We start from the raw sequence: 27847 nt of genomic DNA, 5'->3' as shown, positions 1-27847 counted from the left end.
TTTCTGGTGATACAAATAATCAAGTTTGCATAACAAAAGTACTAGTATAAAAAATGAAAGATGAATAGCAAATAAATAAAAATGCTATAACTAAAAACCACATTTCTTGTCTGATATAGGAACATAGGAATTGCCATACTAGATGAGCTCTGTGGTCCATCTAGTCCAGTATTTTGTCCCCAGTACTGATCAGTACCAGATACTTCTGAAAAAATGTAAGAATTCCGATAATGAACAATTTCTAAATAACCTTTCCATAGGCTAATTTTATTCCCAATCCCTGCCAGTTAGTGCTACATTGTTCTCCACAATCTTGTACAATAGCTCTCTGCACGTCATGTAATGGTTGGTTTATGCCCTGTGGTATCATAGTTTATGTTCCTTGTATGTTTTTATGCTAATATATGTGTTTATGATTTCTCTCTTCTGTCCCCTTCCTCCCTCATTGTAAATATTACTGATCAAGTAGAATGCAGGCTTAATTCAAAACAAACATATGACATGAAAGTCATAGCCTACAATTCTTGCTCTCCCTAAACTCCCACTGAAATCAGCTGGAGTTTTGGGGGTGCAAAGACTTGCATGGTTTAGGACAAAAAGGTATTTCATTAAAATCAAGCAATACTACCCAAAGGATACATTCCGTCAATTAACTACAGAAAGAAAAGAGACGCCAGGCATAAACAAACTTTGATTTAAATTAGAATGTCACCATTTCCAAACGTAAGTCATAATTATAATAAAATCAGCCTGTGCTGTTTACATGAAATGGACAAATTAATCAGAGGTCTAAAATAAAATAAAATAAATACCGCCTCTGCTCGCCCCCTGAAAAAAATTGGGAATGTTTAGGAAGCTGGATACCATAATGGAATAATTACACGCTAATGTGCCAACAGGTCAGCAACAATTATTTATGTGGTCAACCACAATCCACCTGCTGAGAAAAAATAATAAAAGAATCTTATGAAAAGTCATGAGCTTTGCCTTTTCAGTTGCACGTATTATTCCAGAAACATCACACTGTAAAATAACGTGTTCAGCCAGAAGAACAGTAGGGAATATTATAGGCAGTTTCTTTTTCAGTTGCTAAAAAAATGTGTATGGGGATTTTGAAATTCTTTGCTATATAGTGCAGAAGGTGAAACAGAACCATCTGCAGAACAGTGGCAGTGAAAAGTAAGAGGCCAGCTCACCTCTTCATTGTGCAGGGTCAATGCCAGAGAATATAATTCAGAGACATAGAGGAAGAAGAGACAGAAAGTTGAATAAAGAAAAAAGAATAGAGAAAGGGAAGAGTCTGTAGTGTGAGATGAACTGAAGACATGAATTGTTTAGCCTAACCAAAAGAAGGCTGAGGGGAGATGTGATTGCTCTTTATAAATATATCAGAGGGATAAATATCAGGGAGGGAGAGGAATTGTTTAAGCTTAGTACCAATGTGGCCACAAGAACAAATGGATATAAACTGGACACTAGGAAGTTTAGACTTGAAATTAGACGAAGGTTTCTAACCATTAGAGGAGTGAAGTTCTGGAACAGCCTTCCAAGGGGAGTAGTGGGGGCAAAAAACATATCTGGCTTCAAGACTAAGCTTGATAAGTTTATGGAGGGCAGGGGCAGCTCCAGGCCCCAGCATGCCAAGCGCGTGCTTGGGGCGGCATGCTGCGAGGGGCGCTCTGCCGGTCGGGTGGCAGGCAGGGTGCCTTCGGCGGCATGCCTGCGGAGGGTCCGCTGGTCCTCCGGCTTTGGTGGACCTCCACCAGAACCGCGGGACCAGCGGACCCTCTGCAGGCACGCCTGTGGGAGGTCCACTGGAGCCACGGGACCGGCAAGTGGCAGAGTGCCCCCCGTGGCATGACACCATGCTTGGGGCGGCAAAATGTATAGAGCCGCCCCTGATGGAGGGATGGTATGATGAGATAGCCTAATTCTGGCAATTAATTCATCTTTGATTATTAGCAGGTAAATATGCCCAATGGTCTGTGAAGGGATGTTAGATGGGGTGGGATCTGAGTTACTACAGAGAATTCTTTCCTGGGTGCTGACTGGTGAGTCTTGCCCACATGCTCAGGGTTTAACTGATCACCATATTTGGGGTTGGGAAGGAATTTTCCTCCAGGGAAGATTGGCAGAGGCCCTGGAGGTTTTTCACCTTTCACCCCCCCCCAACCCTCACCCCCTGCCATCCCAGTCCTGAGCTCTCCCCCCCACCTGCACCCTCTGGCACTCCAGCCCTGGGCTCCCCTTCCCACACCCTGTGCTGCCCCAGCTCTGGGCTCCCTCCTTCCCCCCCACCAGTGCCCTCTCACCCACACACCCTCTGCTGCCCCAGCCCTGGGCTCTGTCCCCTCCACCCACACCCCCTGCCGTCCCAGCCCTGGGCTCTCCCCCCACCCACCTGCACCATCCTTCCGCCCCAGCCCTGGGCTACTGGTAACTTGCTCCCAGGGCGGGTCATCCAGCAGGAAGTTTGGATGTGCATAGAACACAGACAGGATTGGTTCCCATATGGTTACAGAACTGCAGTAAAGTGGAACAATTTTCAGCTTGTGTGATTGGAGGATATCTGGATGCATATTATAAGCCTGTCCTCCATAAATGAGGAAAAGTTGAGGTGCCTTTATTATTCTTTTGTTCCACTCTTTGTTTCTATGGGGAATTTGCCAATGCAATATCACTGTCTTCCTTTTAAACAAATAAAACTAAAAAAAAAAAGGCAATGGCTGTTGAAAATAGCAATTCCAATCCTAAAAACCACTGGGAAGCATTTCTTGCTCAATTTTATCCTACTTTTTCTACAGCAAATCACAGTGTATCAGTATATTTGATTTGGGAGAAATGAAGTAACAGCTGCCCAAATTGAGCTTGAGCACTCCTGAATTTTGAGGGGTTCAGATCTGGAAGGCAGATTCCCTTTCTGAATATTAGCTAAATCTGGAAAGGAAAAGTCAATTTCTGCTTCCATAGCTCAGAAGTGGAAATCCTCCTAAGTGCCTGGTACTGTATCTAAAGCTTCCCAGGTCCAGAGCCTCCCCTCCCTTACTTTTCATTTTAAATTCTAGTGGGATCCACATACCTCCCTTACTAGGCTTCAGATAGAGAGGGGCACTGTCCATTTAGTCCACCCAAATCCTTCTTTGGGGGCTACAAGGTGAGGTCACACCAGTATCCCTAATCCAGTCTGGGGATGTCTTCTAAAGGGGATATCTGGGCCAAAGCCTTCTACTCTTTGGGCACACTTGTTCCCCATTCACAGTGCCACCCCGCTCTAGCAGTGAGCTCCCCATTCACAGCAAGCTGCAACTTGAAGTTTCAGCTACCATACTCCCTCCCTCTCCCTTTCCTGTTGATAGCGGCCAAGGGAATGCTGGGAAATGTAGTGCTTTCCCTGCTCCAGGGCTGGCTTTATAGGCAGGGAGCTAACCAAGGAACTACAGCTCCCAGGGCCCCCTGTTGGTTCTCAGCTCACAGGCTGGATCCCTGCCAGCTGCCGCCCCTGCAAATGGGCTGCCCCAAGCAGATGCTTGCTTTGCTGGTGCCTAGAGCTGCCCCTGTGTTCATGCTATTTTATGATAGTTCCTTCAGCAAGAATCATAGAAATTGGTGATGGAAAAAGCCTATTAGACTATCATCTAATCCATAGGTGTAGTTACATGAGAAGGCTGAACTGGGTTAATTTAAAGTGTGATTTTAAACTAGTTTAGTTAAACCAGTGCAAACACCTTCATAGAGGCTCTTATTTGAGTGCAAGAATGGCTTTGTGTGGTTTAGTTTTTGTCAATTAGGAATGGGTTTAAACCAGACCGAACTAAGCCACTCTTAGGCCTGGTCTATACTAGGAGTTTATGTCGAATTTAGCAGTGTTAATTCGACTTAACCGTGCACCCGTCCACACAAGGAAGCTAATTAGTTCGACCTAGAGGGCTCTTTAGTTCGAATTCTGTACTCCTCCCCGACGTGGGGAGTAGCGCTAAATTCGACATGGCTATGTCGAATTAGGCTATGTGTGGACGGAAATTGACCTTAGTAGCTCGGGGAGCTATCCCACAGTGCACCACTCTGTTGACACTCTGGACAGCAGTCCGAGCTTGGATGTTCTGACCAGCCACACAGGAAATGCCCAGGGAAAATTTGACATGCTCCGGCGCCTTGTGGATGTTCTGCAGGACCGCAGGCAGGAGGACAGAGCCCCCCTGCACTGTATCTGCAACCGCCCTCCCCCGCCACAAAGTCCCAACCCCCCCTCACCCAAAGTAACAAGAAGGAGGGGCGACAGGGGCCGTGAAAACTGTCACTGCACCCCTGCAGAGTGCACAAATACAAGAAGGCTCTCATTCCCTAAATGTTGAGAAGTCCTTCCCTTCCTGGCTCACCGAAGCCCCAATCCCAGTTTCATCCCCTAACTGTGTAGTTGATTATTAAAAGTAGTTTGCTGTTAATTACTATTTCCGTCAAGTTTTTCTACAGAAGACTGTCTGTGAAGGGCGGGGAAAGGGGGTTGTTAATTGCATAGGACAGTCACCTTTACCAGGGTACAGACACGGGGGCAGGATCAACAGCAGGTCACACACACAGTGCAGTCAGTAGGCACCCTGGTCGGTCTGGGAGGTGTTTTCCATGTTCTGTGTGGGTGGGGGGTACGTGACTTTGTGGCATGGGAGGGCGGTTACAGAACTTATGCAGCGGACCTTGTCCCGGACCACAGAGCCACTCAGCAGGGGAATCTGTAACCGTCTTCCCCCGCCACAAGGTCATGTAGCCCCCGCACACAGAGTCCCGAAAAGGAGGGATTGCAGGCTCCGTTGAAACAACCAGTCCGGCACTGCAGACCGCTCTAGGAGCAGGAGCCTGTCATTCCTCGAGTGTATAAGTGGTGTTAACATCACTGCACACCCTACCCACCACAGTCTGCGTCCCTGTTTCAACCCTTTAACGCGAATTCATTAATAAAGAAAACGTTGTTAATTAACAATGTTCCATTAACTTTATTTTTAAACGTGTGTTGGAAGGGGGGAAACGTGGTGAACGGGGTATGTAACCACAGAAGAAAGTCAACAGTAACTGAAGCAGGGGCAGGTTCAGCTTCTCTGTAAAGAAACTGAACAGTCACAGGTTACCCTGCTCCCTGAGGAACCTAGCTTTCAAAGCCTCCTGGATGCACAGCGCTTCCCGCTGGGCTCTTCTAATTGCACGGCTGTCTGGCTGAGCGTAATCAGCAGCCAGGCGATTTGCCTCAACCTCCCATCCCGCCATAAAGGTCTCCCCCTTGCTCTCACAGAGATTGTGGAGCACACAGCAAGCTGCAATAACAATGGGGATATTGGTTTCACTGAGATCTGAGCGAGTCAGTAAGCTCCTCCATCTCCCCTTGAGATGTCCGAAATCATGTTGAATGATGACAGTTACCCAAGACCACCCTCGACACATTTTTCCCCCCAGCATGCATTGTGGGGAAATCCCAGAATTCAAATGGGCAGCGGGGACTGCGGGAACTGTGGGATAGCTTCCCGCAGTGCACCGCTTTCAATGTCGACGCTTGCCCCGTTAGTGTGGACTCACAAAGTCGAATTAGTGTCCTTAGTGTGGACACACAAATTCGACTTTGTAAGGTTGATTCCACAAATTCGAATTAAGTTAAATCGAACTAATCTGGTAGTGTAGACATACCCTTAAACTGAACTAAAGCTGCCCACACTTTTGCACTAGTTTGATATCAGTTTAAAAACTGGTTTAAATTAAACCAGTGCAACTTTCTGCTGTAGACCAGGCCCATCTTTCTCCCAGTGCCAGGTATGTCTCTCCAATATATTTTCTAACCTACTTTTAAATGTCCAAAGAGATGAAGTATCCATCACTCCCTTTGCAAGATTATTCTACGGCCAGAGATCACTTCAAGGAAGTGCTTCTTAACATTAAAAGAAAATGTTATCTTTTCTACTTTTTGTCCAGTAATCCTAGTTATGACCATTATATCACTCTACCTCCTTCTTCTCCATCCTTGGGGCCACAATGTGAATGGCCTCGCACTGGTGCCCAAAGGGGTGGGGCCAGCCAGCAAGTACATAGTAGAGACACTATCCCAGGTGATCACCTGTGCACTGAGGAGGGGTGGGAGGAAGATGGGGTAATGCCTCCCCCAAACTCCAGCATGGGGAGTTTGCCAGGCACAGGAGGAGTGCATGATGCACCCTTTCACAGAGGGACAGAGCCCCACAAGGAATCCTGACTGAGCCAGAGTGCTTCTAATCATTTGCACTTGGCAAAACGCTTAAAACTTTTCATTTCAGACCTGGATTTTGTCACAGTTAACCATGCCTTTGTTACTTCAAGTTTGGATTAGTGCAGTACACTCTAAATGGGGCTTGTATTACACCTATGCTCTATGATTTGTATTGATCACCAAATTATTTCTAGGGGAGTTTAAGGTCTGGGTTTTGCTCTACAAAGAACTAGGTGCTGTGGGACTAATTATCTGAGACACTGCTCCTCCCCTCATAAAATACTATGACAGTTGAGATCAGCCAAAATGCTTGACTTCATAGACCCCTGGGAAGCACAGGTGACCTAGAATCATTTCCCACCCCTTGGGTTGATATAATCCAGATCTAATGACCTACAAGAAAAGCTACAGGGTTCATCTGCTTTCTTACGCTTTATCCATGGGGTGAGGGATGTTGAATAGTTTGGGAAGGGAGATAAAAGGAAGGAGGAGGAGGGGAGAGAAGTCTAAGCACTGCTCTACATTCATTATAATTTAATTAGGGCTTCCCTACACATGAAAATTAATCTAGAATATGATAGAGTGTGAATTTAAAATGGATTAGCTATTCCCGATTAACACCACTTATAGATGCTCTTATTTCAGAATTAAAGCACCTTATTCTGAATTATCTTAATCAGTGGAATTCCAGAATAAGAGCAACCACATATGGTGTTATCAGGAATATTTTAGGGACATACATGGTTTTCCCATGGCACCTCTTTTCCAGTTGTGCCCCTTCAGCAGCAGAGTGCTGTGGTTCTGAGTAGTTATGATGATGTACGCTTTTCTTCTTTAAACAGAAAATTAAAGAAGGGAAAAATGTGTAGGAGTGTCCATGTGCATGCATGTGTGAGATACAGATGATGAGTGACTGTAAAAATAAAATTCCCCTATTAGGTGATCCTTGCATTCTTTCTAAAAATATGTAAAACTCAGCGACAGCTTGGTGCCTTATTACTGTAATTAGAATTCATTCTGAAGCACAAAAAGGGACAGGACAGACACTTTTCCCCATTTCTTTTTAGTGTAGAACAATGACCCTCAACTTTTAACAGGCGAAGAGTCACTAGTTCATTAAACAAAAGGCCCAACTCTTCATTCCTTGTGAGTGAAAAGCTCCCAGTGACTTCAGAAAGTCCCCAAAATAATTACACATCATACACTGCCCAGTCCTGCAAGGAGTCAATGGAGATTGTGCATGCTCCCCATCTCTTAGGAGGTGCCCAGGTTCAGGCCCACAATATACAAATGTATATATAATGATTATATCAGAAAGAAATTTTATCTCCTCTTAGTTTGCTATCACGGAGTAAATGTGGATTCAATCCTTCCATCTGTGTGCTTTCTGAGGGGTTGTGTTTCAGTTTCTGTATCTTTAAAAAACAAAGTAGTTGCCATCTTCGTTAGGACCTTTCATGATACCTTATTCATACATGAAAAAAGAACCACATTCTAGGCTAGGCAGAAAAGCCACCTGCTTGAGCACCATTGCTCTGGGCATTTTGAGTAAACTCATCGTTGGAGGGCAAGAGAACTGACTCAGTGAGATACTGAGGTCAATCAAAAGGATGTCTTGGCCAACGAAGCATGTGAAGCAATTCATTTAGATCAAAGGTCCATACAGAACTACCGATCCATTCAAGACTTACTTGGTAAAATGATTGTAAAAAGAGGAAAAGCAAAATAGGCATTCTGTGGCTAATTTCTGTCTGTGATCAGGACAAGCCCAGGACTGAGTATGGCAATAACTGCATTTAGAGAGCCATTAGTGAGACAGGTCAGACTGAGTTTGCATTAAGATGCTGTACAATCAATATATTTGGCTTTCAAATGGCTGTTTTGATGATACATCAAGAAATATCCATTTTGATGAATTCTGTTTTTTTTTAAAAATCAATAAATGTACCATTTATTTACCTTTCAACTTCCTTGTTCTCCATTAACCTCTGATAAAATGCAAAAAGCTGCACTTATGCAGTCTAAGGCTGTAGATAAGGATTCAAAAGTCAGGAAATGATAGAGTTCAGGTTGCCCATACAACTTTAACTCTGTCCATTAGTGCTTATGCCTTATGATAGAATGTAATTTACTGACTAAAGTCTCTGAGCTGTGCTTTGCAGTATTTCTCTTTCTTTTACTCCTATGCTATTTCTTGAAACTTTGACCTTTTCACTCTTCTGGCAAAGAGGGTGAAATCATTTCCCTACTAAAGTCAACGGCAAAATTCCCATTGACTTTAATGGAGCTCAGGTTTCACCAAGAATGTTCAGACTTACAGCAAGTATTTGTATGGGAGACTGCTAATCACAGACCTCCACTTTTGAAAACTTATGGTACCTCTTCTCTTCCAGATATGCACAAATTTTGGGGTGATAATTATTTCACACTGCACAAAGATTTGTTCAGTCATGTAGTGCAACATCCTTCACAGAGACAAACAGTCCTACAGACCTTACTATTCTTTCATGGGAGTGGGGCACAGTCACCCCAGAATCATAAAAAGCTTGGAATACACTTTAGACACCTGCTACTGGCCAATTAGAGGAAAAATATATTGCCAAGTTTTGTCCTCAGCACACTATTTGCCTGTCTAGCCCATGAATCTTGGTTCAAAGAACTTATAAAACATATGTCTTCTACAAGACTCTTCCAAAGGTTCACTGCAGATATCACTAAACCTCCATTGATTCCCAAAGGTAACAAATGTATGTGTTTGCTACTGAGAATTGTTTTCACTAATTTGTTAATTTATATCCTATGCCTTATTAGAAAGCCTCCACCATCACTAAATATTTATATAAGTATTACAGTCATGATCAAGGTGTGCTGGAATCCTTACATTAATTGAATCCAGTCCAATAGTTGCAATTGTAACTGAGTTTCTTTTGTAAGTCCAATTGTAGCACACCTCTAAAATATACCAAAAAGTCACACTGGCTTCAAAATTGGTAAGCTAAATATGGAACAGTTCTACAAAATCTGTTCTACAACATCTCAAATAGATACTTATTTTATATAGTGAAAAAATGTTTCTTCAATGAGCCATATGAGCTGGAAAAGTGAACCGAAAAGACCAAAACACAGAAACCAGAAACCATATTTTGTGATTCAAAAAACAAAGCAAAACAAAAGAAATAAAAACACAAATAGGGTTAATGCCTACAAAAAAGAGTCAGATGCAGAAAAAGCTACTTACAAAGCAGGTACCTTTCTGACTGCTTTGGAATTTAAAATTAACGGATTTGTTGCTAATCTTTTGAGGTGCTAGTCTCTCACCTTCTGAATTCAGCAAGAGCTGAAGGTAGACAGCCTCTATCATGATTTGGATTCCAATAGAACAGTCCCAAGAAATCTACTCACAGGCTCGCAACTTTACAGCGAAAGCTATACGAGGGAGTGGATTACAAAAGGAATCCTGCAATGTGATAACACACCTGTTGCTGTGTTTTATTTAATGCACTAAGTAATGTATAAGGCTCAGAAAGGATGACAAAAGGAGATGTGATGTAAAATATAGCAAGTGAAGATTCTATTTTGTGAAAATTCCAAATGGAAAATGCTAAAATACCATACTTTGATCTAAATTAAATTTCTAGAACACTATCTCCTGTTTGGGTTTTTTTTGGAAGTTATGCAGAAACAATGATGACAGATCTCTTTGGGAAGCTAAAAGGAATCATAGGGTCTCATCAGTATTAATGTTGCTACAAAGAAAACAAACAAAAAGAACTTATTACTTCCTTACTTTCTTTATTGGTAGAAAATGTATAGTATGGTCTCAGATGATATATCTGTATTACCTAAAGTACATGAAGCTTTGGGATGGAAATTGCATTATGCCAATCCATAAAGGGTGCTTTCTAAGATGACATTTTTCTAGGTTCTTTTAATATCAATAACACACTACATGCAGCATATGTATGGTAATACATAGCAGTTACCTGCTTTATTCATAGTATATTTATAGGAATAATTTCTCTCATGTATTTATACTTTATTACTGCAAGACTAAAGAAAAATCAGAAGATCATGAATGTAGTAATTGTAGCATTTTTTTCAAATGGTATACTTAATAAATATTTTAAAATTAAAGAAATCCCACCAACCTCTTCAACCCTCAGCCCATAATAAGAAATGAAGTAAATACCTTTATTGAAACAAATATCTAAGATGAGATTTTCTGCAAAAGGTTTAAATGTAAATGTCATAGCTTAGTGAGTTGGGTTAATGAGCCACTGAAGGAAATTGGGTGGTGTATTTAAACAAATTAGCCACCAATTTATGTCAAGCAAAAGCTCCTTTCAAGCAAAAGAGTTTATATTATAAATCCTTGCTACCTAGACAATTTCATACAAGCTAACTGCATCTGGATGCTAGCTTTGAGTGGACACCGGGCTGAGTTTGCATCTCTAGTAGTAAAGAGTTTACTGTGTTTGGGTTTGTCTAGACTGAGAAAATAAATCAGCTTTGTAAACACACTCACACACACATTTTAACTAAGAAATTTGAACATGACTTTGCACCTAGCATAGACACCTTTGCACCTAGCATAGACAGGGAGATCTATGTTTAAAATGGATTAGTTGGTCATTGTGTCTTCTAGGCATGGGCTGACCATGAGCAGCAAACATATTTCAAACAAATCCCAGTCTGAACTAACTCTTCAGGGTGTTGGTTAAACACACTGAGACACACCTCATGAGGCACTGTGTCTATTCTTCACCTTTGTTCAAAGAGACCAGAATTACATACATAATGTGAATAAAAAATACTGGCATATGCTGGTTCTTTGTCCACTCATTTCTTTTCCAGAAAGGAAAAGACATTCTCCAGAAGCCCATATCCTTAATTAACTATTCAGAAGCTATGACAACATATTTAAAAGTGTGTTAGGTTCCACTCAAGATGGATTTCTAACGACAACTAAACTTGTCTACGTTAGTGCAACAAAAAGCCTTGGAAAAGCTTTCAAAACATTTACAAATGCAAATATTATGCAAATTTTAAAGTTCCAAAGTAGGCAAACAGTACATGTACTTCCAAAAATCATCAGTTCCTCCTCAAATCTATCACGTATCCTGATTATGGATATATAAATCCTCCCACTTAAGTATATTGAGTCTCTCTTTTCCCCCTTTATTTTCCCACTCCTCCCAACACATTACTTTTCTTTCCTCTGCTGTTCTTAACCATCAATTCTATTTCTCCCTGTAATTCATTAGTGCACACACCTCCAGGCTCTCCCTTTCAGTTCCTCCTCCCTTCAATGTACCCCTTAAGCAAGGCGCCTGCCTTAGCAATTGCTGTTGTTATACCGCAGCTCCCTCCCCTCTCCCCCTTCCCCCGATGGCTACTCATCCCAAGGCCTGGTCAAAAGTTTTCCATCCAAACATTTGTTCACTAGAAAATGGGGTTTTCAACTAAATGAAAGTTTTTGCAAAAAGTATATACTATCCTCAAAAAAATATATCAATTTTTTTCCATCAGAAAGGCATTTTCCATGAGTTTTGGTTGAAAATTTCAGTTTGCAGCAGTTTTTGGTTTTTCAGTGGAAAGATGAAATTTTCATGGACACTTGCGATTCAAACTAAACATTTGCGGTTTTCATCTACATTTAGCACAGAACTCCCCCTCCCCCCATTTTCTGATCAGCTCTTCTCTGGGCTCCTCCCCAAGTAGCCTCTGGGTGCCTGATGGAGGAGAGCGGAAAAGCCAGTCAGCAACCAGATCACAGCAGTTAGCCGTGGCTACTCTCATGCTATCCAAAGCTGGAGACTCAGTAGGGCAAGTGGAGGAACCAGAAAGTAGACCTGAAAGCTGAGATCTTTTGGTGAGTTGACATTTTCAGCCCTGAAAATACCACAGTAATTGTGGTATCTATTTGATGTAAAAGGGAGGCAGCCAAAAGTGGAGAACTAGCTACTCTGCTGCAGCGCTAGAAGCATTTTAGAAACAACTTCATTTATTCACTCTCACTACGACCATTACATAGCAATAGCCTACTTACTGTGAGCAACAGCAGAAAGTCTGAATTTGTAAGGCCACTACAGCAGTAACCATCGGTTGTTACCTTGCAGAATCCACTTCCATTAAGCTTGCGTCATTTCTAAACAACTGGGGTAAAATGGAATCTGAAAAGCCTAGAATTGTACTTTCAATGACACTGTTCATAACTCAGCGAAGAGACCAGTTTTAAATGGAACTTTCATCTGGGTACAAGCCACTCTGAAGAAGTGAAATGATGAATGAAATACAGCACAGTTCAATTCTAGTCAATGGGTTTGGGCACTTCAGTATTATTTCTTTCTGGTTACTGGGTGTAGATTTGAAAATGAACTTGAGACTCCAGGCTCTGGTTCATGTGAGATTATGAAGAATACTGGTAATACCTCAGGCTATGTGTATACTAGAAGTGCTTTACTGGTATAAGAATCCTGGTTTACAATACCAGCAAAGCACTCCTAGTGTGCATGCACCAATCCCAGCAAATCTGCACTGTTTCCTGGTATAGTAAACCACACCCACAAACAAAACAAGTGCAGTTTTGCCAGTATGAATATGTCTACACTAGGGGCTTCTGCTGGCAGTTATGACAGTCAGGGATTACACCTATTCACCTCCCTGACCACCATAGCTATGCTGGCAGAAGTCTGTTGTCAGGGGCGGCTCTAGGCATTTTGCCGCCCCAAGCACGTGCTTGGCGTGCTGGGGCCTGGAGCCGCCCCTGTCTGTTGTATAGACATAGCCTTATGGAAGAGACAGAAGAGAGGGGAATCAGACATTCTGGACAAGACTCCCTCTCACATTCAGCTACCTAATTAGGAAACAGAATCGCTATCAAGTGTAGATATGCTCTCTGGAGCTGGAAATGGAGAAAGAAACAGGCAGGAATATGCTCTGCCAGATGTCATGAAAATTACTAAAGGCTAGTGGAGTTTAAATGTTAAAATAATCTTTACAAAATTCTCTTCTAATTTTAAAAGGATCAACCTGACATAGTGATGAGACAATAGTACATTGAGTAGCCCTGCAGAAATTGTGGGTTCAGATATAATATTAGATTTGGGTTCTTGCCTGCTGATCTTCACTGGCCCCCAAAATGTCTGCCTTCATTGAAATCAGTTGGGTTAGATGGATGTAACTGAGGGCACAGTTTTTCTGAACTAGTACCTGAGGAGAGTGTTTAAAGTGCTCTGCTCTTCTAGTACCACCATTCAGATATGTATAGAGTAGTCTAGATCAGTGGTCCCCAATCTTTTTCGTTTGGCAGGCGCCAGATGACGAGCCACGGAGGACCATGGTGGCGGACGAGCATCTGCCAAAATGCCGCCGACAAGCAGCAACGTCAATAGGCATCACAGCCGAAATGCCGCTGTCACGTTATTGATTTGAACAGGGACCATATAGAACATGGTTGCAACCAAAGTCCTGTAGTGGCACCAAATCTTATATAAAGGGGGTCAAATGAAGTGTCTAAGACAAGGCTATGGTTTGCTGGTTATGATTATACTGTCTATACATGTGTATCAATTTTGTAGTTGAAGTTATGAATATTGGCTCTATACTGTCTGTATTTCAAACTTATGCTATGCTTCTGGGAAACATCCCAGACAAGTTGGTGTTAGCTCTGCCTAGCCTGCTTGAGGCCCCATTAAGGACCATCATCTATACAATTGACCATTGAGAGAAGGCAGATACGCCTTGTAACTCAGCAAAGTATGCAGGAACTTGCCCACGTAACTCCAGACTCCATTTTGCTGTAATTTTCCACTGTAAGAACAAAGAGGTGTTCTTACACCTGGAAAAGACTATAAAAGGCTGATGCCTCATCTCCATCTTGTCTTCAATCCTGCTCCATACCTCTGGAGGGATTTTGCTACAAATGGAAGCTCTACAAAAAGGACTGATGACCCATCCCAGCTGTGGATCTATTCCAGAGACTTGTTTTGAACCTGCAGTTTATTCTATTGCTGCTGCAAGCCTGAACCAAGAACTTTGCCATTACCGTATGTAATTGATTCCATTTAACCAATTCTAGCTCTCATCTATATCTTTTTCCTTTTATGAATAAACCTTTAGATTTTAGATTCTAAAGGATTGGCAACAGCGTGATTTGTGGGTAAGATCTGATTTGTATATTGACCTGGGTCTGGGGCTTGGTCCTTTGAGATCAGGAGAAGCTTTTTTCTTTTACTGGGGTGTTGGTTTTCATAACCATTTGTCCCCATAACAAGTGGCACTGGTGGTGATACTGGGAAACTGGAGTGTCTAAGGGAATTGCTTGTGTGACTTGTGGTTAGCCAGTGGGGTGAAATGAAAGTCCTCTTGGTCTGGCTGGTTTGGTTTGCCTTAGAGGTGGAAAAACCCCAGCCTTGGGCTGTAACTGCCCTGTTTTAAGCAGTTTGTCCTGAACTGTCACTCTCAGTTGGGTCCCGCCAGAACCAGCATCGTTACAGCCACTGACAAGCAGCAGCATCCAGAGGCATCGGCGGCATTTCGGTGGCAACGCCTCTGGATGACGCTGCTTGTCGGCAGCATTTCTGCAGATGCTCGTCCGCTGGCCAATACGCGGGCGCACTTAGATGCCCCAGTGGGAACCATGGTGCCCGCAGGCACTGCATTGGGGACTCCTGGTCTAGATAATAGACAGAGTTCATCCATATTATTGTTCCTTCCAGCTTGAAGAAAACATACTAAAAAGGAAGGATAGGCTGTGACTTAATAGTTTCACTGCTGCCTTAATGTAGTTGATTTGTGATGGTCCATGTAACTTGCACAACACTTTGAAATGCATATATTCCAATGTAACATTACAAAGGAAGATCAATGCATTCCTGTGCAGCACAGAAGCTTCCGTGTGGATCAGTTGTCAAGACTAGGGTGACCAGATAGCAAGTGTGAAAAATTGGGACTGGGGGTGGGGAGGTAATAGGAGCCTATATAAGAAAAAGAGCCCAAAATCAGGTCTGTCCCTATAAAATCGGGACATCTGGTCACCCTAGTCAAGACATTAAAATGGGAACGTTTTTCCAGATGAAGAGATAACAGAACTCTCTTTTATACAAAAGTACAAGATTAATTTTGAAATGGACAGATCATTTAATCAACTGTGTGTGGGGGGGAGGGGGCAAGTGAGAGGAGGGATGGAATGTATATACATTTATGTTATTGTAATTATTATTTATACTCATTTGGCACTAGATTCTGTTCTCAATTAGAACAGTGGAAAACTGGAATATCTCCACTAATTTCAGTGCTATTGTAAACAATTTCATTGTTGTAAAGGGAGGAACTTCAAAATGTACAGCAAAAAACATTTTCAATTCATACAAGTCTCTTTTATCCAGTGAGAGTCAGTATTTAACAAATCCAGAAATATGAAAGCAGTATGGTCCAACAGTGGAAAGAAGGCATCAGAAGGAACTGCAGTTCAATGCAAAAATAACATAAATAGGCAGGCACTTTGAAATACACAATTGTGATTTCAAGATGGCTGTGTTACAGGAAGTAAAGTTGTAACATTAAATACTTTTCAGTCAATCATCATATAGTTAGCTTAAGCTAACTAACTTGCACATGCTACAGTGCTGTACATATTGACATGGATTTTTCTAAACATTAAGAAACAAATGATATTTTATGGCTATGACATAACATCACTCTAACAACATGCAGCTATAAAATTGACATCCCCCGCCCTCAAGATGGCAGTGGAATTTTTCTTTTGATCTATTTGTTGGAGCACTGCATAACATGGATGGGTGCAGTTTGGTCTCAATGGAACAAATATTACCTTCCCAGTCTATGTAGAATACAAGCTAGGTAATTTTTGTTATGGTATCTAACTTCATGAAGGAAGAGAGGAGACTTATGAATGGCCTAGTCACAATTAAGTTATCCTAATTCTTTTACAAATGAAGTTAAATGTTCAAAAAGAATCAGGTACCATTAAGCTTAGAAGACTTGTTTAATATTATTCTGCTTCTTTGAGGCATGTTATAGTGAAGAAGTAGGTTTTACTGTATGACCTGGAGATATAGAGGAAAGGACTTTTCTCAATATCCTTTAGGAGGATATTCCAGAGCCTTGAATCTGCTGTTGAGAAGGTTTGAGTGCCAGCTTCATTGAATCTATACAAAGGCTCTGCTAAGTGTAGTACAGATGACCACAGTAGCCATAGGAAGTCATGGAAGAAGAGGCAGTCTCTGAGATAACATGGCAGATTCCATTTAGGGCTTTGTAAATCAGAAACCTGAACGGGGAAGCAGCATAAATTGTGAAGCATAATATGTTGTCTTTGACTCATCCTTTATAGGAGCCAAGCTGTCATATTCAGTAATAGTCCTAATCATGTCCAGCAGGCATCGCAGGCCAGGGGAAGTTGAGTCTCCCCAAACAGCCAAGGGTGGCCCCGCCCAAGCTCTGTCCCGAGGCTCCCACCTGCTTCCTACTCTGCCCGTGTGGCCTGGTTCACGTGCTGCCCATGGCCATAGTTTCTTCTGGAACTTCTTACCTAGGGCCAGTTACAGAGCATTACATCACTCTGAAGGTGATGAATTCATGAAGCATTGTAGCTTGGTCATTTTTTGAGAGAAATATATACAGCATTCTTACTAGCCTAAAGTGGAGAATTGTGCTTTTGGCAGCAAATGCTTTTTCATTGTTCTGGGTCAGTAATAGCCCAGGGCTCCATGCTTTTTCTGTTTCTGTCTAACCTGTTTTTCAATGGAAAATTGGGTTCTCAATTTTTTGTCAAAAAACCAAACACCCGAAACTCAAAAAGAAAAATCAACCCCCAAAATATTTTATTCTGGAAATGCCATTGTGGTCCCTCATGAGAGTTCTCTACGGGCCAAGCTCCCTAGCTAGCCTTTATCTCACATGATGCACTGCGTCTACTCACCAAGAGTGGGACCATGGTACACCATGGGAGATGTAGTTTGATTAGAGAGCCCAGCCTCTAGAAGAGAATGGGGACATGAGGCACCACAGTGGCATTTCTGAATCAAAATATTTTCATTTGCAGTCAAAATATGGATTTTGATATTTTTGTCAAAAAGTTAAAATTTTCTGCAGGAAATTTCCCCTCCCCCCTCATTTTCTGACTATGTCTAACAACCTCACTGTTGCTTGGGAACAATATAAACCAGAAGCTGTTTTATTCACTGGGATATCTGTTATACAGAATTGTCTGTGCTGAAGGGAAAAGGATATATAGAGCTGTGTGACAGCTTTTCATTAGTACAGTTCTACAGTATAATTATATCTGAAATCAGCAATTTTTTTCAGGCATTTTATTCACTGGTGGAGGCGGCGGGGAAGAGGAGCGGTCAGAAAGTCAAATACTGTGGCTGGGTAATGTACTGATCATTAATAAGCTAACATTTATAGTCATGCAAGATAAGAAAAGTCCAATCTTATGCTCCAGGCCATAAAGTTGACTGCCACAAGGTCAGAAATGAACTTCCTCTCTCCTCATTTCACATTCAGGTACATCTGAGATAATGCTAACAGAGGTAGGATATCAGACTAGACGGTACAACGTTTTGATCCTGTTGAGCAAATCCTTATGTTTCTAATGGCAGTTTCTTACTTGGTTAACGTAGCACATTATTTTATTTCATATGAAGTCTATGTTATTATGACAAAATAGGAATAAAGTAGTTTGAATTCATATAACACATTGTATAAGGCTATGTCTACATTTAAAATGTGTAGGTGCAGCACTTCAGTGTAATCCACCTCCCTGAGAGGCAGTCGCTAGGCAGACAGAAGAATTCTAGTACTGTTTACATCGGTGGTTAAATTGGCTTAACTACATCTCTCAGGGATGTGGCTTTTTCACGCCCCGGAGAGACACAGCTGTAGACTAGCCCTAAGTGTACCAGCTGGACAACCATGCAAAGTACGGCAAAGCTTCAACTTTCATGATCTTCATGCGAGTCGGCAGCCAGTTCCATCTAAGGAAGAGGTCAGCATCTTGCAGCATGGGAGGGGAAGCTAGTGAAAATAGAATACTCACTGACTTGCAGGAGCAGGCCTTTGGCTATGAGATGCTACATGTTTTATTTCTCTGAGGAACTAACGCATATACAAGAAACAAAAACAAAATCATAATAAAACAAATAGTTTTGAAGGCTTCTCTTCAAAAATCCTATATTTCAGCTTGATTTTGGATACTGAAAATATCTCATTTTAACCAAAAAAAAAAAAATTGAGCTATTTGTCTCATATATGCAGCATTAGAAATGAATATGAACACATGGCCAATTTTTACAGCAGCCTCAAGCTGGTCTTCAACTTTGAATGTGCAATTAATTACAAGTCCAAATGCTACTGTAACCACCCATTTGGCAGATGCAATCAGGTAGTTAGACAATAGTCCCTGATTCTGCAAACATTTACCTCCCAATTGAGGGAAACATCCCAATTAAGGAAATGTTGACTGCACTAGGACTTAAACATGTAATTAAAGTTAAACGTGTCTCAATGCTTTCCTGAGTCAGAGCTATAAGCACTGACCTTCTAAGTTAATCACAAGACTCCCATTGGTTTCACTGGGCATTGGATAGGCCTTAAGTACTTCCTACTTACAAATGTTAGCAGGATTGGAATCTTAATGCTAACATCTGTGTTGAAGTTAACTATGCCCTCAAAATTATGCCAGAAAAACTGGAAGGCATTTTAAAAAAATCAGGTTAACTCATAGCTATTGAATAATTCAGAAGACTGAGGTCATTAAATAATTCTTCTCAGACTTTGTGGTTAGGTCATCCATAAATGAGCATATCTTATTGAATGTGTTATGTCAAAGCCACAGTATAAAATATATAGATATAAGTATACATTATATACTAGTATATACTTACTAGTATATATGTAATATTTACTTCACTGAAAACATTATCTGTTGCATGTCTTTATCTGAAAGAAACAAAACTGCAAATGCAAATGACAAAAATGTGAAAAAAAAAGAATGATGGTGGATCACACTATGTCGGTGAAATCATGCAAAGAGGAAATACATAATACCTCAAAAGAAGGAAGAAGAAAAAAAAGAAAAAGCAAACACGTAAAAGGCACTAAAAAGACTTACAAAAAGCAAATACAAACAATTCTAAAATATTTCTTACCTTCTTCAGTCATTGTGTCATAATATTTTAGTTTTCCATATGATCCAAGCTCTACAACATTACAGTAAAAGACACAAAGATAAGGAACCAGCAGACATTCAAGAAATCTACACATTTGCACATGTGCTTAATAAAGTTCAGAGTGATTATGTAAAATTTCTGCAGAATTATAGGCATACGTGGACTGTTGAAATGGTGAACAGTGATTTTTTTCACTGCAAATTTCAGAAGTCACTTGCTACAGTGAAGTGACTTGACTGGATGGGATTTGGGGACAAGCACTGTAGTTAAGGACTAAGACTATATCTACACTAGAGATCTTACAGAAGCACAGCTGTACTGCTTCACCTGCGCTGCTGGAAGGTCTCCTATGTAGCTTCTTTGTGCTGGAGGGAGAGAGCTCTGCCGCCTGCATAATTAAACCACCCTCAATGACTGGTGGTAGCTATGTCGGCAGGAGAGCATCTTCTGCTGACAGAGCTCTGTCCACACCGATACTTTTGTCAGTGAAACTTATATTGGTCAGGGGTGTGTTTTTTTCACATGCCTGACAGACAAAAGTTTTACTGACAAAAGTACTAGTGTAGACATAGCCTAACTTTCAGAGAGATGAGTGATTTGTGGTACCATAATTTATTTTAGATACTTTACAGAGGACTGAGTTGCAGAAGTGCTGAGAACCTGCCCTTTGCAAATCAAGTTATTTTAATGTGTTTCAAGTTGGGCACCCAAAAATTGAGGCACCCCAAATGACAGTCACTTTTTGAAAATGTATGCCCTAATGAATGGGACTGGGTCTCTAGGTTTGGAATCTAAAAACAAAGGATCTAATGGTGGTTCCAATGCTGACTTGCTGTTGGAACGTGGATAGTTAACTTAGACTTAGTTTTATCATCTGTAAAGCTAGATAATTTGTATTTACCTACTCCATGGGGTTATGTGACATCTACTTAAAAATGTTTGTAAAGAGCTATATGTGTACATAGTATTTATTAAGGCCAGTCAATGGCAGAAGAAGGAATAGAACTTCGGAGGACCCTCCTGACACTCAAGCCTGTGCTTATTCCTCTAGAGAATTTGGTTTTTGTGAGGCATCACCTCCTCTTCATCCAGAAGTAAATTTTTTTTCCTGTGAAGCTTTTTCTTTCCAGTTTTGCATGATTCATTATGAATAATTTCCAGTCTTCCAAAATGTTATGTAAAATGATATTTGAGGGATTCAAAATCATGCAAAATGTACTGGAGAAAAATTTTGCATAAATGTGACATTTTTCATCAATTTCACTCAGTTCTAGCTTTAATGTAAAACTTTAATAATTGCACTTCTGAGTATTCAACACTTAGCAGTAATAGCAATCTTAAAATGTATAGATATCTAACAAGCTGATGAGGAATTTTCAGATCAATTATGCTTTCCTCATATTCATGAAAGCACTTAAGAAATTAATTATAAAAATGCTAGCCCATTATTTTGTTCTTAGCCCATTGTTTGGAGCTGATGTACTGCATGTTCTATTCAAAGAGTTGTTTTCACTTGGGTAAATTTCAATAGACATCTTGATCTTAGTTTTCATTCTAAGGTATTATGATGATATGCAAATCTGGTATTAAAAAGATCCTTTGTTTCTACTATAAATTTCAAACACTTGATTCTGTTAGATGAGCATTTCTGAGGCCACTGACGTGATACAGGGAAAACTGGCATAAAAATAAAGTCTAAAGTCTTTTCTTTATCACTATGATTTTTAAAGTGCTGTACACTTTACACTATTCACTGTAAAATATTGTGTTACATGAATAATCAACATATTAGCAAAAATTGATCATATGTAATGACATATATTCATATTTGTACAGTCTCTGTTCTTTTCTCCATGAGTATGTAAATGTGCACACACACACATATACATGTATATAAATATCATTAGTCTCATTTAGAGCAAAGAGAAGTCTACTGAAGAAAGGGTTTTATATAGTTTTGTAAAAATCTTTCTATAACAAAGGAAGTTCTAGTCTGTACATGCTAGTTTTAACCCTAAAAAAAAATACGGTGATGATTTAGCACCTGAATTCCTTACCCAGACAAAACTCCCACTGACTTCAGTGTGGACTTTCCCTGAGTAGGGAGCTCAGGACTGGATACATTGTTTAGTTAGAACTCTGGTTATCTTAACTACAGGGTTCAAATTTTAACAGTTCTTCCTCTTTTAAACTTGCTCTCCCTGATGTCTGTCCCAGTTCCCCTGGGATCAGATGCACTGAAGACTTGGGAGAAAAGCCAGTGGAGGTTCTTGACAGAGAGAAGAGTGAAAGGAGGCCCTAAAGGAAAGAGGAGCTGTGAAATGGGACCAGGAAGTAGATGCATGGGAACAAGACAGCCGATAAGGGGATGGATATAGTAATCAGGAAAGAAGGGGCCAGTGGGGGCGGGGGCAAATGGAGTAGGGGATAGGAAGGGAATACAGCACTGTGGGAAAGAAGTCATCTACCCAAGAGAGGTTGTGAAACTGACAAAACAATAGTGTGGAAAGGCACTAGTGTAAGACAGGGGACCTGCTGGGAATGGGATGAGACACAGAGGAGATTTCCAACAAAGGAAGGGTGAAGAACATAGACTCAGATACCCAGGCAGAAGAAAGCAAAATCACAGTAGAAGGGCACAAGAGGCAATACAAAGGAAGGAAGACATATGCACAATAAGAATGCATGATGCCAGCACTGGTTGTGTTCCTGGAGTTTAGATATAGTGGGTGTGCTGCCAAGACCAGTAATTTCAGACTAAAAGGATTAAAAATCGTATAAGTCTCACATTGTTAGAAAAACTACTGCCTGGGAAACTCAGACCTTGCAGGTGAGAATACATTCCCCAAAGCTTTTATAGTCCTGCTCATGCTTCGCACAACCAAGAGGGTAGTGAGTGCACTGCACACTGCACTATTTTACAGTCCACTGTACTTACTGATGTGAGTTATCCCATTAACTTGAATAAGACTACTTGGGTGAGTATGTGCTAGTCAATAGCAGTATAGGTAAAAGAATTGGGTGCTAAATGGATACAACAAAAATGAGAGTAAAAATGTTAGCAATGTCCATTCTGTCACACTTTGCCATTTGGTATGTCATCTTTGGAGTTCCATGGATGCAGGCATTTCCAAGACTACAGCTCTTGAATGGGAATTGCAGCAGTAATGGGTCACGGTGAATAGAGCATGACACAGACCACTGAAATATCTGGGGATTAAAATCCAGTAAACAGACAATATAGGATGTGATATGATATAACTAACTTTAAGATTCCCTCCTCAGATTGAGCCTACTTTCTGAAGATTTAGTCCAAAATTTTCAGTCTTGGGTGCCAAAAAATGGGCACCAAAATCTATATATACAAATTTGTTGTTAAAATATTTCACATTAATATTAACCTGATATAAACCTTCCAACAGGTAGATTTTACTGAGTACATATTTTGCACCTATTGTGCAAAAACTAGGCTGTCTTACTGCCACCAGTGTCTCATATCTTGGAATGTGACAGCTTCTGTTGCACAAGCCCTGGAGTGCATCTGACCTTTGGGGTTCATCTGAAATCTTCCCATTGTAATAGATCTTTCATTTTTATCATCTTGCCATTGAAAAATGTTTTAATTAGGGAGGGAGTGAACTGGTTTGCATACAATAGGGACCTATACAAATGTTCATCCAAAATTCAAACTGAATTCTACTACCATTTATTTATTTTTGGAGGCTCTCTGAACCTCCTGATTTCAGTCAGAAATGAAATATTGTGAAAAAAATTATTCTTACTGCTGTTTATGATTAGAGCTGGTTGGGATTCTGTGTCTGGGGATTGTCTGAGCCTTTGTTCCCTGGATCATCTTTGATCAGCCTCAATCAGCCTTGTGATCACCCTCCCCTGTGTGATTAACAAGGGGATAGGGCTGACCTAGGAGAGAAGACCTTAAAAGCCAGAGGCTAAGTGACCAAGGGGAGCTAGCAAACGGGATCACAAATAGGGGAGTTTGAGAAGGATCTTGTGGGCGGGAGTCATAATATAACTACTATGATTAGGAAGGGACACATCGCCAGTGCCAACACTGCTCCAGTCTCCTCCACCTACGCCTGTATCGAGACAGACAACCTAGCCATGGATGCCTCTACACAGATCCTGGTGTGGATTTGCAGAAACTGTGGCCTGCATTTCCCACTCTGAGAAAGTTAGGCTGGGGGGACCATCAAGTGTGAAAGGTGCCTGCTGGTGGAATCTCCCAGGAAGCAGGTGGGAGAGCTACAGGAGAAGGTGGCTAGGCTAAGGAGCATCCGTGCCCATCAGGAATTCCTCAAGAGTATTCATATGGAGACATCCAAGGCTGAGGAAGCTATCCAGCTACAGAGGATTGCTGTCACACCACTGGGGGAGAAGGATATGGCTCTGTCACAGAGAGGACACAGGCTGCTGGTTACTTTTGGCAGCAGGCAGCACAGCTGCCGACTTCCCCTCTGCCCGGTGGGTGCTTGCCCCCCCCATGCCCACCTCCCAACCTTGCCCCACCTCTTCCTGCCCCTGCACTGCCCTCACTCCACCCCTCCCCCAAAGTCCCCACCCCACCCCACCCTGCGTTTTCCCATCCCAGCCCTGCCCCCTTCCCACCCCCATTCCACCCCTTCCCCAAAGTCCCTGCCCTAGTCTGCCTTTTCCTACTCCAGCCCCACCCCTTCCCCCCATTCCCTCCTTTCCCCAAGTCCCCATCCCTGCCCTGCCTCTTCTCCACCTCCTCTGCCAAGCACGCTGCATCCCTGCTCCTCCCGCTCCCTCCCAGAAAGTCCTAAGTGCTGCCAAACAGCTGTTAGGCAGTGGGGGAGGGGGGAAGCTGGGAGGGAGGGGGAGGAGCGGTGTGCTTGGGGGTAGAGGGAGAAGGAGGCAAGGAGGGGGGAGTTTGGCTGCCAGTGGGTGCAGAGCATCCACTAATTTTTCCGCATGCTTGCTCCAGCCCCAGAGCACCCACAGAGTCGGCGCCTATGGCAGGCAGTGCTCCATTCCTACTCCCAACCCACCCACCATAGTGATGGAAAACTGTTATGCTGCCCTGGCAACAAGCAATGAGGAATCACCCCAAAAGGTGAAGGAGGAGAAGCCATGTACCCTCAAGCCTGGGAGGATGGCAGCCACCACTTCAACCTATCAAGGAAGGGGAACAGCATACTTGGATACAGACTGGCTAACCTTGTGAAGAGGGATTTAAATTAGGTTTGAAGGGGGCAGGTGACCAAAGCCCACAGGTAAGTAAAAAACATGGAGTTCTGAGAAAAGGGTTGGAATTTGGGAGGAGTATGGGCTGTTGTAGCAGGGATAAAGGTGAGACAAGACAGAACTGGCGGGGAGGGATCAAATCAGTATCTTAGATGTCTGTATACTAATGCGAGAAGTATAGGGAATAAGCAGAAAGAACTCAAAATGCTAGTAAATAAACACAACTATGACACAGTTGGCATCACAGAGACTTGGTGAGATAATCTGCATGACTGGAATATTGGTGTAGAAGGGTACAGCTTGCTCAGGAAGGACAGCCAGGGAAAAAAGGGAGGAAGTGTTTGTTACCTTATATATTAAAAATGTATCTACTTGGACTGAGGTTGAGATGGAAATGGTAGGTGGAAATAGGAGACAGGCTTGTTGAAAGTCTCTGGGTAAGGATAAAAGAGGTAAAAACAAGGGTGATGTCATGCTAGGGGTCTACTACAGACCACCTAACCAGGAGGAAGAGGTGGATGAGGCTTTTTTTAAGTAACTAACAAAATCATCTAAACCACAGGACTTGGTGCTAATGGGGGACATCAACTACCCAGACATATGTTGAGAAAACAACACAGCTGGCACAGATTATCCAACAAATTCTTGGAATGTATTTGAGACAATTTTTTATTTCAGAAGGTGGAGAAAGCTACTGGGGAGAGGCTGTTCTAGATTTGATTTTGACAAATAGGGAGGAACTGGTTGAGATTTTGAAAGGAGAGGCAGCTTTGGTAAAAGCGATTATGAAATGGTAGAGTTCATGATTTTAAGGAATGGTAGGAGGGAGAACAGCAAAATAAAGACTATGGATTTCAAGAAGGCAGACTTCAGCAAACTCAGGGAGTTGGTAGCTAAGATCTCATGGGAAGCAAGTCTATATATTTCATTGTAGAATTGCACCTAAGACAGAAAGAACCATATAATTACTCAGTCAATAGTACAGTAATAATTTTGAATAACATACCTCATTGTTCATTTGTTCAATGCCATATTCCATGTAAAATGCACCCAGGCTCTGTGTTGACAGATTGAGTTTTGGATGCTCTGGTACTTTGCATAAGCTTTTATGGAATGAAAGGCTTGAGCCCAGAATTTGAGGGCCACATTTACCACTGTTATAATAGTGAAATGCTCACTGACACTGTACTCATTTATGCCAGCAGTGAGTTTGGCCCAAAGTATCCCATAATGCTACATAAAATAAACTATTTTAAAAAGTCAATACTGTCAAACTTGCTATAAGGTAAATATTATTGACACTTACCCTTTTCAAGGAAAATGTCAGGCCAAACTCACAAAACTTCAGTATTTATTATTTTTCAAACAAAAAGAATACACAGTAGTTGTTTTAATAATTTGCTAAATTTTGCATTGTATACTTCCTATATATATTTCAGGGAATATTTAGGGTAAACAACAAACATAGAGCTAACCTTATTATTAAATTAACCTAAATCTAAAGCAATTAGAAAATTTTTGAAGAGTAACCACTGAAGGTTGCAGGGTTACCTTATCTTATATATTTTAAAAATCAGAGAAGCTGAAAACCTCCATTGCTACACAGTGAAAGTGGCAATATATTTGACATTTCTGGTATCTAATTCTTTGACTGTGTGGACATTAGGGTCTAGATGTGGTGGCAGTGGATATGTTTGTATGTGTGGGTAGAAATTCTGCCTGTGGTTTACAGCCTGTAGAATTGGATGGTTTGTCTCATATGTAACATGGGTATTTTATCTCTCCAATGTATACATTATCTGTTAGGGATACAATCAGATTTGTGAAAGCTCCTTTCAATATGGTAGGGAGTGCTGCTTTGTGTTCATCTGATTTTTTAAATCCTGTTGTCTGTGGATAATGTTAATTTGGAGCTGATTATCAATACCAGTTGGATAAAATATTTCATTCTATAACTAGCCAAGACTAAGGCCAAAAGACAACATCTCCTGTCTCAGTATACCCTATCTGCCTCAGAACCAAATTCTACAGAGGAGTCTTAGGCACTCAGATAGGGTGACCAGATGTTCCGATTTTATAGGGACAGTCCCAATTTTTGGGTCTTTTTCTTATATAGACTCCCATTACCCCCCCCTCCCCCCACGCCCTGTCCTGATTTTTCACACTTGATGTCTGGTCACCCTACACTCAGATCTCATGGTGATGAGTACAACATAAAAATGTAGCCTGAAAACACTTATGCATACACTTAACTTTACTCACAGGACTTCTTCAAAGGGACTACACCTATGAATAAAATAAAGCATGTACGTAAGTGTTTGTAGGATTGGCATCATAGATAAATATACACAATTACAGATATAGATAAAGAACAATAGAAATGTAGGTTTGGAAGGGACTTCAAGAGGTCACCAACCATCTCTTTCCCCACCCCAGCACACTGAAGCAAGTATACCTAGCTCATCCCTGACCAATGTTTGTCTAACCTGTTCTTAAAAATCTCCAATGACAGGGATTTTGCAGCCTCCCTTGGTAACTTATTCCAGTACTTATCTATCCTAACAGTTGGAAAATTTTTCCTAATATCTAACCTAAATCTCCCTTGCTATAGATTAAAAAGATTACTTCTTGTCCTAACTTTAGTGGACATGGAGAACAATTGATCACCATCCTCTTTATAACAGCCCTTAGTATATTTGAAGACTATTATCAGTTGCTCCCTCAGTCTTCTTTTCTCCAGATTAAACATAATCAATTTTTTTCAATCTTTTCTTATAGGTCAGATTTTCTAAACTTTTTATCATTTTTGTTGCTCGTCTCTGGACTTTCTCTAATATGTCAACATCTTTCTTAAAGTTTGATGCCCAAAACTGGACACAGTACTGAAGCTGAGGCCTCACCAGTGCCAAGTAGAGTATGACAATGACCTCCCATGTCTTGTGTCTCAACACTCCTGTTAATACACCCTGAATGATATTAGCCTTTTTCACAAATGCATCACATTGTTGGCCTATAACCAATTTGTGATCCACTATAACCCCCAGATCCTTTTCACCAGTGCTACTGGCTAGTCAGTTATTCCCTGCTTTATCCTTGTGCTTGTGATATTTCTTTCCTAAGTGAAGTACTTTGCACTGATCCCTATTGAATTACATCTTGGTGATTTCAGACCAATTCTTCAATTTGCCAAGATCCCTTTGAC

The 27847-nt window shown here is 41.3% G+C and overlaps 1 protein-coding gene across 7 annotated transcripts in view; it reads right to left on the bottom strand.

Annotated features, from left to right (window-relative positions):
* The window catches only part of SLC24A2 (solute carrier family 24 member 2), a 188764-nt gene that overhangs the window by 51316 nt on the left and 109601 nt on the right, over positions 1-27847 (bottom strand). For 5 of the 7 annotated variants that reach the window (XM_039545493.1, XM_039545487.1, XM_039545490.1 and 2 more), the window contains one exon: positions 19399-19449. The exons of the other annotated variants lie outside the window; for them this stretch is intronic. In XM_039545493.1, the coding sequence (XP_039401427.1) occupies positions 19399-19449 (51 nt within the window). The remainder of the gene's footprint in view (positions 1-19398; positions 19450-27847) is intronic. 7 annotated transcript variants of the gene reach the window in all.

This window comes from Mauremys reevesii, linkage group 6 (genome assembly GCF_016161935.1).
Source record: "Mauremys reevesii isolate NIE-2019 linkage group 6, ASM1616193v1, whole genome shotgun sequence".
In the NCBI taxonomy this organism is placed as follows: Eukaryota; Metazoa; Chordata; order Testudines; family Geoemydidae; genus Mauremys; species Mauremys reevesii.
The sequence above is the reverse complement of the archived record's forward strand: the minus strand, read 5'-3'. Positions and strand labels throughout refer to the sequence as shown.